Source organism: Petromyzon marinus, chromosome 24 (genome assembly GCF_048934315.1).
Source record: "Petromyzon marinus isolate PM22_M1 ecotype Great Lakes invasive population chromosome 24, UKy_Petmar_22M1.pri1.0, whole genome shotgun sequence".
Lineage (NCBI taxonomy): Eukaryota > Metazoa > Chordata > Hyperoartia > Petromyzontiformes > Petromyzontidae > Petromyzon > Petromyzon marinus.
The window spans coordinates 12,780,817-12,796,911 of record NC_133690.1 but is presented as its reverse complement, the minus strand read 5'-3'; the positions used below and the strand labels follow the sequence as shown (position 1 = coordinate 12,796,911).

General features: G+C 47.6%; 1 protein-coding gene across 2 annotated transcripts in view; it reads right to left on the bottom strand.

Annotated features, from left to right (window-relative positions):
• Positions 1 to 3: 3 nt before the first annotated feature.
• The window catches only part of SLC67A1 (solute carrier family 67 member 1), a 143,943-nt gene continuing 127,851 nt past the window's right edge, over positions 4 to 16,095 (bottom strand). For both annotated transcript variants that reach the window (XM_032959956.2, XM_032959955.2), the window contains 2 exons: positions 6,548 to 6,668; positions 4 to 2,170 (listed from right to left, as the gene is read on the bottom strand). In XM_032959956.2, coding sequence (XP_032815847.1) covers positions 1,968 to 2,170; positions 6,548 to 6,668 — 324 coding nt within the window. In that variant the 3' untranslated portion in view covers positions 4 to 1,967. The remainder of the gene's footprint in view (positions 2,171 to 6,547; positions 6,669 to 16,095) is intronic.

Sequence of the window (16,095 nt, the reverse complement as noted above, 5' to 3'; positions counted from 1 at the left end):
CTGTTTTAAGTGTCCAACTTCATGGTTTATTAAAGCATTGTGATACAGCAATTATATTAAATTAAAATTTATAGCACTAATAAAGGTTAGATCACGTAAATATGAATGAAGTTAAACCCGCCTCCACCCAACAGCCAATTAGCAAGATTTGTCAAGTAAACAAAACTTCCAATTAGTTAATAGTTCAGCACAGCGGTGTATTCGAGAGTAAACTCACATAATTTTTTTTCAACATTTATTGTTACGTTTTGTTGACGTAACAAACTTTACTAATTGGCTGTGTCAGGTGATGGCGATTTAACGAGACATTTATATTTACGTGATCAAACTGAGAAAAAAACCGTTATCATGGATAATATTGGCCGCGAAAACCTTCGTGTTAAACTTATAGGCCTGGATCAATCGACTGCTGGATGAAGCGTTCATCGCAAAATTCACCACGATGGTCACCGCGTAGGGTATCCGCTCGGACCGGTTCTGACAATCACTCGCCACTGACGTTAGCCGTGGTTGCGAATCAAACTCGGGTTCACGGTGCAGTGGGATAAACACCGCGTCACCGCTGCAACCCAATTGAGCATTTGCATTGATTTGCATGACTCAGGCAGGCAAAAGCACTGCGGTGTTTAATGTAGCCTCTAATGATCGCCGCACACAACGTGTCTCGACAAGAACACCCACCGAAGCATTAGGACTTAATCCTGGGGATCGCGGTCGTGCTGACACTTATCGCATAGGCAAGTGCTGCAGTACGTTTCGTACAGCCGCCTGCACAATTGCCCCACATCACACCTTACAAGAACGCCCACTGGAGCACTATAATTTATGCCTGGGATCGTCTCCAAATTTTTCACACGGCTGCGGCTAGTAGTGCAATTAAGAATGCTGCGTGATTCTGAATGGCGCAGCTGTAAACCCGGCAATTTGATGCACCACGTGTTCTTAAATCCCGAATGGAAATCCCAATGATGAAAATAAAAACAGTTTTTTGGAACGCTTGGACTTTTTTTTCCAGTTGTCATTGATGCTCAAGATGCTGACCGCATTTTGCCACAAAGTGCGCACATCAAACACTCTCTGCCAGACTCTTGCTTGAGTTGGCGGTAAACGAGGCAGACACAAGTGCTGCTTTTGGCATGCATTCCTGGACTACACCCCACAGCCAAACAAAAACTCGCAAGAGTGAAAACTTGAAGCTGTTTATCAATGGGAAACTTTCTTGCACTGAAGTAGTAGTTTAAAAAAAAAATGCTCCCCAGACTGCTGCACGTGTGTTGTGTACTGCATAGGCAAATGTCGTAGGAGCAAGCGTGCCGTCATTCAGGAAGGATGTTAAGCATTTCGGCTTCACGTGTGAAAAATCGCAGGCTGCCGAGGAAAACTGGGGCAGAAAAAAGGGAGCAGTCTTTGAAGGATGAAAAATTATCGCAGCTTGTTTTTTTTTAAATCGTTCGTGCTTGCTTTTCGTTTTTGTGGTTTTATCACTTTCATTTAGTTATGCCCATGGACGCCGGTTATCGCCTACGAAGTAAAAATTCCGTGTTTATGTTTGATTTCAACTCGCCAAAAAAACAACACCGGGCGTGTGATGTACAACAGCGCAGTTTATATTTGTAGTAGCAGTAATGCAAAAACAAATCTGGCTTGGAAAGGCGGCTACGCAAGCGAGCTGACGTTACGGCCGCCCACCATGCTACGGTTGTGCACGAACAGTCGCAGTCCCGAGGCGCTGAGAGAGAAACGTTCATCGCGTGCGGTTGTCACGGCCAAGTTTAGATGAATGCGTGCGGTATGAAAATAAAACTGAGGAAACGTTGCGCATCAAACCACCCGGGCTTGAACGCGCACTTTAAAATATGTTTTCAACTTTCATTTGAGTCGAATTTCTTTTGGCCCTTCATTACTCCGTCATCAGCATCGCCATCATTGGTCCCAGTCAATCCACCGCTGGATGAAGTCCTCCCTATTTACTGCTTCGAAGTAAAAATAGCCGCCGCCTTTGATTTGGACCGTATATATATGTGCAGGCTGACGAATAGCGCCAGGTTGACCACGAACTGAAGCCACCCAAACACGGGGAAGCCAAAGGACGCGTAGAGAAACCCACCAATGGTCGGGGACACCGTTCGGACGAGCGAATGGATGGACATGCTCAGACCCAGCATCACACCTGGAGAACGAGAGACACGACGACGAATATACAGTATACACGTCCTCATCTTCGCACTCGTCACAAAATTGCAAACCATCGTCGTTCCAGTCGCGGGCAGATGCCCTGCTCGGCGAAGGCTCTCCTATGCTGCTGTCACCCCTCACAGTCCCGCGATGGAATAATTCAGCTGGCACCCACACACGAGGTAATTTCATCGCTTCATCTCCTCGCCGGGCGACATCTCGAACATGTTCCACCCCTTGGCTGCCACAACGTTATCACCATCGACCGTCGGTCGTCATCTCCTTTCGCAAACGGGGGCGCCACGGCGGCGAGATTGTCAGCTACCTCGCCTGTTGTGCAGGAGGTCGTGGGTTCAATCCCAACCTTCATGTCTGTTGTGTGGATGTTTCTCTGGGTCCTCCGGTTTTTCCATCCACATTTAAAATCAACATGCATTTCGAGTATTTGGCTGCTCTAAATTTCCACATGATAAGCCACTTCGTTGGCTTTAACGGTGTTATGCCCAAGCCCACTTACCCACAGTTTGTATGATGTCATTGAACTACGTGTTCTCGAATTCGTTGGTTCCTCATGTCTTTCCAAGCACGCATCTGCCCATGTTACTTTTGCGCAATTCTCAGTTTTTCATTCCAAATGGCAAACCAGGTAATCCGTGAACGCACGTGTTTATACAGTTACCGTTTACAAGTGATGTGTTACTCATTACGGATGAGTAGTTAGGCTTTAACAATGGCATACTAAACTTGTTTTTGTGAATGGAGGGGTTATTTAACGTGTGATTGCAGGTAGCACATTTGTTTTTTTAATGAAGTCTAAGCAGTCGACCAGTTGGCAAGTCACGTGTGGTGTGGTCAAGGGAGGGTACTCCCACGTCTTCCAAGACATCTGTCCAGTGTGGAGGAGTAGGCCAAAACACCATCTAGAAGGGATCTCTTGAGCTGCATCATTTTGGGAGGTCCTTCCACCTGCAGTGGCGCGAGGTAGCAATTGCAGGGCTGCACCTTTGCCAAGCCAGATGGCATATTTTTCTAAAGTACCCGGTCATGTGGGGAGATAGGTTTTGGTTTCACACCAATGAATCGCTGACATGGTGTGCGGAATGCCACATCTTTCCGCTTGCATATTTTCAGAGCGATCGGAACACAAGTGAATTAGCAATTGCGTGGCATCGCTGTTACATTTTTACAAGGGAGAGAGAGAGGGAGGGAGAGATTTAAAAAAAACAACGTGAAGATTGCAAGCGTCCATGTTGCTCAGAGGTCACTCACTAAATTCGGATTCCAAGGTTCAGCGATTTTAACTCCTAACCTGGCGCTGCTGACCCGCTGTGTTGATGGCACGAAATAAAGCAACGTGACATGTTGCCACTCTCCAGGTCCGGTGTCTCCCTTGATTTTTCTGTTTATCCCAACGAGTACAGGACGCTCACTGACACTGCACAATACAACCAGGGCTAGTTGGAAGTGAATTCTTCTCCCGTGGAATTCGGACTTAACAATTCCACACCCGACAATTCCTTCTCGGGGTTTATGTTTTTGTTTTTGTTCACGATAGCAGTGAACGGCAGTGCCTCTAGTGGCTGCTGGCGGGCTTGTTAAATCTGACGCCACGGCAACTTCGTCTCCGGCACACAACCACTGAAAACGATGGCTTCGAGGCGTGTTGTCCTTGCCCTCTGTGCTTAGTATCCAACGAAATGCACGCGAGTAACTAAAACAAAGCCTGGGGCGGTAAGTTGCGCACAGAAACGTCACAACACGGGGACCGTAGCTGTAGTCCCCTTTATCTAAAGTTCGGAAGCGGTGGCCCGCTGTCAAAACACATCTGCTCCCAACGACAAAGGAGTACTGTCTACATTGAAACAGCCAGAGAGGGTATAGCAAAACTGCCTGTGTGTACCCCAGCTTGAGCAAGGGCCATGCATTTGCTACTTGACACTACGGTCACCTCAATGTCCATTGATTGGTCAACAAATGAAGAGGTGGCTGGTTAGACGAACGATTGTCCTTGATATAGCCACCGAACCGGTTTGCATGGCGTTGACAATTTCCATTCCGGCAGCTGCCCACTCATTCCCGTGGGGAGGATTAGCAATGCCTGCTGCAAAGATGACGTCCGTGAATTTGCTCCCACGTGTTTTTCGGATTGTACCGCACGTTTCGCTATTCGTGCTGTGAGCTTCGTCGGGAGCCCGCACGGAGTGAAACGTCGGACATCGTAACCCAGCGATACATGCGGCACAAAATTGAAAACACACCGGAGAGCTATGGGAGGGACGCAATTGTGAAAACATTCGTTCCACGCCACTTTGTGATGGGCCATGGCGCAATTTTTTTAAGTAATTTCTTTTTTCAGGATGACCTTTCATTGGGATATTGGCCTCGTTCCTTCTTTGAGGAGGATATTAACATTTGGGAGGAAACTGAGAGTCGGTTTTCTCCACGACCTCTGCATCACCATCGGGTGTTTAAATGCCCTAGAAACTCAAAGTGCCTTTCATCACATAGCCAAAGGGACCCCAATAACTAGATGTGCTATTGTGGCACAAGATGTCTTCATTACTGGACTGCAAACGGGTATTGTCATCTAGTGCAGGGGGCGGGGGCGTGATATTGCTATGCTTTTTTGTCTCTCAATTAAGTAATTTGCATCTTCGCGGATAGTCTGCAGAGACACAGACATACCCCTGTAACTTTCCCTATGTGGCAACGTTTACCCAGGTTCTCTTTCACAAAGCGTCAACAACCCCTGAACGGGTTGAATAGTGATGGAATGAATTACATGCATTAAACAAAGCAGTACAATGCTTCTACAAACACACACACACACACGGCAAAGACAGCTTGATCGAAAACGACTCTCACGGCCAGACTGCCGTCATTGTGCCGTCTCCACGAATAAAAACACATTAGGCACTTAGCGTGCGGCGGGGCTTACACAGAGAGGCTATGGGCGAGGCTCTCACTATCCGCAAGTGACGGCGCCTGCACAGGAGTTAAACCTTGCCAGCAGGGCTGTGCCGCTGCGAGATGAGAGGCGTAAACGTGGCGCTGGGCTGGGCAAATCCGGCCGGTGTGTTTTTTTGGTTGCACCCTTAACGCAGCTGCCGCCCGTTCCCACAAACGCAAGGTACGGGGATTCAAAATTCCTATTATTAGCGGGGTCCTTACAGCTGCGAATTCCGCGTGCATGTTAACTCAATCCCCCTTTGCGGGCGTGATGTCTCCCACGGCAAAATGTTGCTCACATTCCGCCGGGTGGGTCTTTATGGGTGCCAAATAATAAGCGAGTGAAGAATTACAGGGGTAGGAGGGCGGGATGGCTGGTAGTGGTGGTGGTGGTGGGGGGGTAGAAACTGAGTTTTACAAAGGATGCGGTGTGAAAATTTTACCCCGATGAGCAACAACCGCCCAGTTCGTCGCGCTCGCGAGGGCGAGTGATCGCGAAACGAGACAAGATGAAACCCCTCCCCGGTATCGATGGAGGTTACGTTAGCCTCACTCTTTAATTGATTCGCGGAATGAAATGTTCCGGGCGCCACCTATCTCCTTCTGCCCCGTGCGTCCAGACGTGTGATTATAACGCCGTGATTCATGGCGCAACTCTGTCCTGCTCAATCCCCGTGTCCTGATTCACGGCCCAACCTTCGCTTAAGTCCCGCCACATAATGCGCTTTAATCCTGCGAAATATGCGCACTAAGTGCGCATTACATAATACCACAAATTGCCGGTGTTCTCGTTAACCCCTTCGTTTGCCGAACCTGCAGCCCCTCTAACCGTGGGGTTTCGTCGCGTTCTCTTACGGTGGTGGCTCGGTTACAACCGGCATGAAGCGACCCGCGGTGACGGATTAAGGAGCTGACAAAATCCGTCCGTGGCTTCATCAAATATCAAGAATGTGGGGATATGCGGCGGAAGGTGGGGAGGCTCAACAATGGTGCGAAGTGCAGAAGTCATCGGCGTGCAGTTGATGTTATTCGTGGCTTTGATGCGTTTGTAGCATGGGCAGAGTTTGCGGGGGGGGGGGCGGAGCAATGCCCCCCCCCGAACTGGACAACTATATCGATTTATTTTCCGTAGTTTACAATTAAGACGAATAAATAAATAAATACATTTATTGTATGCGGAAGCGATTCCTGTGTGGGACATAGCGAACCCCCGCAGTCCCCCCCCCCCCCCCCACATATATAGAAGTCAAACTCTGCCTATAAGACTTTCTAGGTTTCATTTGCAATGCGCTAAACGTTTTAATATATCTCCCCCCCCCACCCTTCACTCTTTGCGGTGCACCTGGGTGAATTTCTCTCCCGGCGATGGACACGTGTTGTTGTTGTTGTTGGTGGTGGTGTTGTCTTCCCGCCGGTGTTCTACCTGTGTTGGCAGGCGGCACGACCTTGGTCAGCAAGCTGTCCGACATCACCATGGTCATGCCCAGCCCCAGAGACATGGGAATGGCATTCAGGCAGAAATGAAACACCGAAGTCATCATGGCCTGCAGAATGTTCAGTGCGGAGACAACGAGAGAGAGACGACACAAGTCAGGAAATGGAGGTACAGTACTTGTACCACCACAATAATCACTGATGCCAACCACCACCGCTGTATCCACAACTGTAATTTCAATTTCCACCATCACATTAGCACTGTCACCATATACATCAATAACATGACATCAATCAACACCACCACTACACCACCCTATCACCGTCACATTCATCACCATCACATCCCCCACCACCACAACTACCACCAAATCACATTTGCCGCATTGCTTCCACCACCACCATCTTCACATTCATCACTGCCACCATGACCATATCCATCACCACCTCCACCACCGTTGCCACCATCAAGGTCATCAATTGAAGCCATAATTTTAAATTATCCCATGTGCCTCACTGCAGAAAACACAATTTTGCTCAGGTGCTATTTATTTTGCTGGCAAAGTGAGGCAGGCAGACCCACTTAAGAGGAAAAGAGAGATTGAGTACAGTGGTGCAAGAAGCCACCGATTAGCACATGTTGGGGCATTCATTCATCACGCATAGTCAGCAAAGGGCCGTTGCGTCGAGCATGTAATCTCTTGCGACAGCATTCGCAAAAACCGCTCTTGCTGCTATACACCCGCGTCTCGAGTGATTTGTTTGATCCACGGATCACGGGGGGGGGGGGGGGGGGGGGAGGAAGACCACGGGGTCAACACCGTTCCTTTGGGGGTCGCAGTCCTCACTTCAAACATCGACCACCAACTGAAGTGGGCGCAATTTGCTGCAGTTTGCGCATCAAGATGGGGGGGGCGACGTGTCCACGAAGTGGCAGCCGTCTCCCTCGAACTAAGCGCGGGAATGGTGACATTTCCGACACGCAAACTGCAAAAATACAGCAGCAGCAGGCGTCAGGGTCGGGATCGAACCCACGTCCCCCTGTATGCGAGGCGAGGGTGTTAAATTATCGCCACTGTGGCGCCTTGGCAATGTCCAGGCGTCCGCACCATACAACAAAGCTGACAAAACACAGCCACTCGTAGACTCTCAATTACGTGCCCAGATTTAAACGTTTCTGGGACCAAATATGATTCAGGCCATTCATTATTCATTAGGTCAGGCCGATCCAGTGCATGACATCAGGTCTACATCATCCAGCAAAGGGTATATTGAGATGTGCATTCTAGACGACTGGCAAGCATGGTTTCCTACATACTACCAAAGAGTATTGATCCCTGCAGTCACGAAAACTTCAAATCTAGATTGATACTGCAACAACAACAACCGCCATTCGCCACTACGTGGCGGTGACGTCACCAGCACGCTTGTGCCAGGCTATGTGCACCTTGAGGCCACGTGAAGTGTCGAACGCCCGCTGTCAGGAGGTCACGGGGCAGACCCAGCAGGTGCCACGGGTTGACTGACTGAGACGACTGGCTGATGCACCACCTGTGCCCCCTACTGTGCCAACTTGCTGTGCTTCATACTGCACACATTATAGGACACATATAGTTGGTGTGATTGTTGTTATTTTGTTGTTAAGGATATGACTTCTTGGTTCTTTCGGTAAAGTCACACCTGATGATGATTGCTTGTGTTGCAATCGAAACGTCGTGAGAATTTTATTGTTTTATTTTATATTTTATTTTTTCCCTTCTACATGACTTTACCGAAAGAACCAAGAATATGAATCCCTGCAGTCACGAAAGCTTTAAATCGAAATTTAAGGATATGAATATCTGCAGGTTAGGTATGTAAGGATTAATCGATTCAATTCCAATCAATTATACTGCTGACGATGCGTATGCATCGTATGCTTCAACGAGGAATATATATTATTTACAATACATGCAAATTATAATTTCATACCTAAATAGTGGGAAGCTAATAGAATTAATATTTTTAGTTAGTTAAACACGTAGCGGGCTTTCGCGACCAATATCATCCATAATACAGGGGTTTTTTTTGGGTTAGATCGCATAAATATATACATGTGTCGTTAAACCCGCCACCACCCGACACAGCCAATCAGTAAGGTTTACATTCAGGGACGGAGCCAGGATTTTCAGCCCGGGGTGACATTCAACAAATGTTAATATCAAGAGTGATTAGAGAGTCAGGCTGTTGAACTAGACGCCATCGGTTGGCGACACACTCTGACAATGCAGTTGCACGGAGTCCGCCAGACCGAGTGTCGTACACTTACACGCAGAATGTCACCCCCCCTGTCACCCCCCCTGTCACCCCCCCTGTCACCCCCCTGGCTCTGCCCCTGTTTACATTTATATATTTATGCGATCTAACCCAAAAAAAAACCTGTATTATGGATGCTATTTTACGTTCTTTGTCAAACCACTGTTGGCTAAAGTTCTCTGCAAGCTGATGTCGGGCAAGGAGGTTGATTGACTATACTTCACCAAGCTCGTCAATGTGGGTCGGTGAAGTGGGGGATCCAGGACCGGTTCAAATATTGCTTGCCACTAATGTTAGTCATGGTCGGGAATCGAACTCAGGTTACCAGGTAAACCCCACAGAATTAACGAGGCAGAAAATATTAGACGAAGCATATGAGACGGACTGTGCCAATGAAGTACAATTTCGAATCAAGCCAGGGCAAAAAATCGTGACAATTCATCGAATCACCAGAGGGGTGATTTACCAAGTGTCTGTCCACTGCACAGCATGACCGCACATTGATTGTTTGTAAGTAACCAACCCTGTCACAATTCAAGTGAGAAGCCAGTGAAACCTGTTTTGAGTGTGCATAAGCAAGCGAAGTAGCATAAATATAATGGCTCATCCACTGAAGACATTATGTTGGAGGATAACACCTCGAGTAAAAGTTGTACAAATGAGCAGTTGGCAATAACATTTCACTGCCCAAAAAATAATTCTCAATAAAAATTTCCTCCTATTTATATACAGAACAAATCCTTTTTATCCGCAACCCTTTCGCTCATGACTCCTATTATCCACCGGAGTTTGGGAGTAGCACGACAAGCGCATCCTATCATCTGTGGTATATTTGCACGCATAAGTCTGGTGTGGGTGGCAGCAATGTTGACACGCGACCGAAAACAGTGGTGCCTCGTGGAAATGGGGGGGGGGGGGGGGGAACGGCAAATAAAAATACAAAATTCAGTCACAATACTCGTTAGTTCTTTCGGTAAAGTCACGTAGGTAGAAAAATAAAATAGAAAAATATATATCATTATTTTTCTACCTTCGTGACTTTACCGAAAGAACCAAAGAGTATGGATTCCTGCAGTCACGAAAGCTTCAAACCAAGATTCAGTCACAATCTGTCACACCTGCCTTAAGACAATGACTGAACGTCTTCTTCAGAACATAAGTTGCAGATTAAAGGATGCCGTTTGTAACACGTGCACATGACATGATCGTTCCAACAAAACCCAAAAGTGATGCGTAGTAACCGTCCAGAGAGTGTACTCCTTGCCCTGGGGCTTGGCTACGCCTTCGCCTAATTGTCCACCAAATTCAGATTGTCCCCACTGCATGATGTACGTGTTTCTTGTTTTAATGAAATAGCTGAGCACAGGCCTAAAAAAGGGCCCAAAACGCAACAAATATCCGGCAAAAAAAATCTAAACTGTAAGAGATAAGAGTTGACTCGTTTCTGGAATTGAGCAGGGTTATAGCAGACTAGGAAAAGAGACAAGGGGAGGGAATTCCAAAGATGAGCAGTCTTCTGCTTCTTCTTGTTGTACAGCTGATGTAGATGCAGAGAAACAACTACAATTTCACATTCAGGTGGTCAAGCCAGATAACAGGAATAGCGGAGTGTATCATCGCCGTGATGTCTCCCTTCGTATTTGCGGATCGGACATCCTTGTTCGGTCTGTTCTGGATGACCACAGTCGTACACTGGAGAGTTTTTTTTTACGTTCTATTTGTGTATCTACTGCCATGGTGTGTGCTGTCGATGCGATTTAAGGTGGACCATGAGCTTCGTGGAAGATCAAACCCAGGGATCTTCCACGTCTTTCACAAGTCGAGCAGCAAGAGTAGTTGCCGTGTTGATGAGACGGAGCAGTCCGTCTGGTAGACTGAGTCCTCAACATGGTTGGAGTTCCAACAGGAGCCGTGGCAGTGGCGATAGAAGAGGACCGCGAGTGACTGGAGTAAATCAGCGAGTGCTGGGGTCATCGATCAACCCGATTGCTTTACTTTGAATGCCCATCAAGTACAGTGAGGGGGGAGTGGTGTGCGCCGTGTTGGCATGTGGGAGGAGGGAGCGGGTTAAAAAAATGAATTTTCCAAAGTTGCCTTTCCCCCAGGGAGGAAGTTTGGCTTAGGGAGAGCAGTTGAATCATCCCCCCCCCCCATCCCGAGGTGGTTACAACTGTGAAGATATTTAATTGGCCAGGCCAGCTCAGGCTTCGGCTTGGGTTATTGAGCAGAGACACACAAATGCCCATCGCTACCCACGTTTGGAATGGAGGAAGAGATGAATGTGGAGGCACGGTTGTTTTTTTGTTTGCTATTGAGGTTCGCTCCGGAGAAGGGGGAAAAAAAAAACACATTGCAAGGTGAGTGGGAACAATGGGGAACAACGAATAAGTGCCTGGAAACCAAAAAGCCAAGGAGCCAGTTGGATCAAAAGCAAAGGATCTTGCGCACAGCAGGTTACATTTCATTAAAGCAAAGAGGGCAGGAAAAGCTAGCGGCAAGGTCAGACCGCTGTAATGGTGCAAAGCAAAGCACTATCACAGGAATAATATTTAATGGATATGGAAAGTACGCACTGTACAGAGAAGAACACGAAGCGCCAAAGGGTGCGCGCACGCACACACACACACAAACAAGCGAACGCCGGTGTGATTGCATTTCTCGCGGAGAGAACGCGAGGGGAAATGATGGGGAAGGGAGAGCGCATTGGGGAGAGCCGTGCGCATTGGGGAGAGCCGTGCGCATTGGAGAGAGCCGTGCACATTGGGGAGAGCCGTGCGCATTTGGGAGAGCCGTGCGCATTGGAGAGAGCCGTGCGCATTGGGGAGAGCCGTGCGCATTGGGGAGAGCCGTGCGCATTGGAGAGAGCCGTGCACATTGGGGAGAGCCGTGCGCATTTGGGAGAGCCGTGCGCATTGGAGAGAGCCGTGCGCATTGGGGAGAGCCGTGCGCATTTGGGAGAGCCGTGCGCATTTGGGAGAGCCGTGCGCGTTGGAGAGAGCCGTGCGCATTGGGGAGAGCCGTGCGCATTGGAGAGAGCCGTGCGCATTTGGGAGAGCCGTGCAGATTGGGGAGAGCCGTGTGCATTGGGGAGAGCCGTGCGCATTGGGGAGAGCTTGGGCATTGGAGAGAGCCGTGCGCATTGGAGAGAGCCGTGCACATTGGGGAGAGCCGTGCGCATTGGAGAGAGCCGTGCGCATTGGGGAGAGCCGTGCACATTGGAGAGAGCCGTGCGCATTGGAGAGAGCCGTGCGCATTGGGGAGAGCCGTGCACATTGGAGAGAGCCGTGCAGATTGGGGAGAGCCGTGCGCATTGGGGAGAGCCGTGCAGATTGGGGAGAGCCGTGCGCATTGGGGAGAGCTTGGGCATTGGAGAGAGCCGTGCGCATTGGAGAGAGCCGGGCGCATTGGAGAGAGCCGTGCAGATTGGGGAGAGCCGTGCGCATTGGGGAGAGCCGTGCACATTGGAGAGAGCCGTGCGCATTGGGGAGAGCCGGGCGCATTGGAGAGAGCCGCGCGCATTGGAGAGAGCCGTGCGCTATCGCAGCTGGACCGTACGCAGCTCTCTCTCTCTCTCTGCCTGTGTCCCGACCCCGCCGGCGCCTGGAGCCGTCAATCTCGGCCTCTAATCCCGCGGCCCCGTTTGGCTCTTAGCATTCCAAAGCTCTTTCAATCACAGCGACTTTAAGTTTCCGAATTGTGAGTCTTAAAAAAAACCGTTTGAATGTAAACTTGATTTTAACAAAGGAGAGTAAAAAAAACCGAGTGAGCCCAGTTGCGAAATTTCTTTTGAAGCATCCTAATACTTGCGTTGTTGTCAGCGATTATCCAGCCACTGCTGGATGAAGGAAGGCCTCTCATTGAGATAAAAACACCGATTAACGCCCACAGTGACACTAATGCCGAGGGTCTCGCGGCCAAACGAGGCGAGACACAATCCACAACACATCGGAGAGCAACTACCCCCTGTATATCCTTACAAGACTGTTGAGGGAAGTGCTGTTAGCAAGCCCCTATGAAGGCCGGCATGGTACACAAGGGGGTGGGTGGCCGGCACCACGCCCGACCATCTTTGTCTCCACAGTGGCGATGATTTTACACACCGCACCAGGTACTCATTTGAGGCTGAGTCGACCTAGGGAAGGCCCAGGACCAGTTCAGATAATTGTCACTGGTGTTGGCCATGAGTGAGAATCGAACTCGGGTCGTCGGGTTCGTAGCGCAGTGTGCTAACCACTGCACTACCGCTCCCCATAACACATTGGAGAGCAAAGATCCCTTGTATAGCCTTAACAGATTGTTAGGGCAAGTATGAAAGTGCTCGCTCACAAGAGCAATCATAGTATCACTCGTAATATACTAAGCCTGACTGACCAGTGTGTATGCATTCTCTGGCTTATGTGGCACCATATATATTTTAAACACAATCGAATAATCTTTCAATAGTTTTTTTTGGTAATTAAAGTTCATGATTTGAACGTAAAAGCCTCATAGATGTTTGGTGTAAGTGCTATTCACAGGCACACATGAAGGCTGGCACAGCATCAATGTGAGTGGTCTGTTCGTAATTTTCAAAAGTCAGTTGGAACTGCGCTCTCTTGGTGCTTTAACCTGGCTGAGCCCAGGAGGAACTCATGCTCCCAGGGAGACTTGACACTTCTAGAGCCACCAGCTGTGGTCTCATGGGGTCACTAGATTCACTGCATGAGAGGCGCGGTATATATATAAAAAAATAACGATGATGATGAATATAGAAGGGAGATGCATGTCCTGTAATGTCACTTTCTAAGGTCAATTTGCTGGCTGTGTTAATGTTTAAATGCTATACATGGCAGAGCATCACAAAACTGATTTTAGCTTAAGATTGTCGAAAGTAACCCATGTCTATATTTCAAGGTCCGTAGCCATGGAGTCGACATTGGGGGGGGGACCAAAATTTCCAGAGGGTCTGGGGGTACCCCCGCAGAAGAAAAAAAATCTAAATTTGAAAACTAATTTCCTGCCATTTCCTGCGTAAAACATTAAAAAATTCATTAACACAAAGGATGGACCTTTTTTACAATAACGTCTAATAGTGTATATTGTATTACATTGCTCTGTTTTTTCTTTTTTACCTTTTCTTGTTTCATTGTATGTAATGGCAAAGATTAGGGATTAATAAAGTACAATCATAACCACAATCATATAAACAGAAATGTATTTTATAGCAATATATTGGGGGGGGGACATGTTGAGCATATTTTAATATTGGGGGGGGGGATAATTACGGCCTTGCTATATTTAATCTTGTTGGAAATTAACTTATTTAGTGGAGTCGAAGCGAATCGACATGCCCCGACGCGTTTGGCGATTCGATGCAGTGTTACGTTTCCGGGGCGTAATGAAACGGTTCTATTTGTTTTTATTTCCTCATTTGTACTTTTTCTTGTTTGCTGTGTCCTATTCGGACGGTTTCAAACACTTAACCTCGACGAAACTGGAACATACAATTGGCATATGAGACACAAGGTGGATTAAAAGGGCCTCATAATAATAATAATAAGACCGTGTCCTCATACCCCCTGATAGACTGTGTAAAATACTGGTTCTTTAATCAATAAAATGGATTATTTTTTTTTAACCTACAGTGAGGGATCCCCTGCTGATTTTGTACGTTTGCCCACTGACAAAGAAATGATCAGTCTATAATTTGAATGGTAGGTTTATTTGAACAGTGAGAGACAGAATAGCAACAAAAAAAATCCAGAAAAACGCATGTCAAAAATGTTATACATTGATTTGCATTTTAATGAGGGAAATAAGTATTTGACTCCATCTCAATCAGAAAGATTTCTGGCTCCCAGGTGTCTTTTATACAGGTAACGAGCTGAGATTAGGAGCACACTCTTAAAGGGAGTGCTCCTAATCTCAGCTTGTTACCTGTATAAAAGACACCTGTCCACAGAAGCAATCAATGAATCAGATTCCAAATTCTCCAACATGGCCAAAACCAAAAAGCTCTCCAAGGATGTCAGGGACAAGATTGTAGACCTACACAAGGCTGGAATGGGCTACAAGACCATTGCCAAGCAGCTTGGTGAGAAGGTGACAACAGTTGGTGCGATTATTCGCAAATGGAAGAAACACAAAAGAACTGTCAGTCTCCCTTGGCCTGGGGTTCAATGCATGATCTCACCTCGTGGAGTTGCAGTGATCATGAGAACGGTGAGGAATCAGCCCAGAACTACAGGGGAGGATCTTCTCAATGATCTCAAGGCAGCTGGGACCATAGTCACCAAGAAAACAATTGGTAACACACTACGCCGTGAAGGACTGAAATCCTGCAGCGCCCGCAAGGTCCCCCTGCTCAAGAAAGCACATATACATGCCCGTCTGACGTTTGCCAATGAACATCTGAATGATTCAAAGGACAACTGGGTGAAAGTGTTGTGGTCAGATGAGACCAAAATGGAGCTCTTTGGCATCAACTCAACTCGCCGTGTTTGGAGGAGGAGGAATGCTGCCTATGACCCCAAGAATACTATCCCCACCGTCAAACATGGAGGTGGAAACAAAATGCTTTGGGGGTGTTTTTTTGCTAAGGGGACAGGACAACTTCACCGCATCAAAGGGACGATGGACGGGGCCATGTACCGTCAAATCTTGGGTGAGAACCTCCTTCCCTCAGCCAGGGCATTGAAAATGGGCCGTGGATGGGTATTCCAGCATGACAATGACCCAAAACACACGGCCAAGGCAACAAAGGAGTGGCCCAAGAAGAAGCACATTAAGGTCCTGGAGATGCGTAGCCAGTCTCCAGACCTTAATCCCATAGAAAATCTGAGGAGGGAGCTGAAGGTTCGAGTTGCCTAACGTCAGCCTCGAAACCTTAATGACTTGGAGAAGATCTGCAAAGAGGAGTGGGACAAAATCCCTCCTGAGATGTGTGCAAACCTGGTGGCCAACTACAAGAAACGTCTGACCTCTGTGATTGCCAACAAGGGTTTTGCCACCAAGTACTAAGTCATGTTTTGCAGAGGGGTCAAATACTTATTTCCCTCATAAAAATGCAAATCAATTTATAACATTTTTACATGCGTTTTTCTGGATTTTTTTATTGTTATTCTGTCTCTCATTGTTCAAATATACCTACCATTAAAATTATAGACTGATCATTTCTTCGTCAATACTTTTTTTCCCTCACTGTACGTGACTTTACCGAAAGAACCAAAGAGTATGGATCATTGCAGTGACGAAAACTTCAAA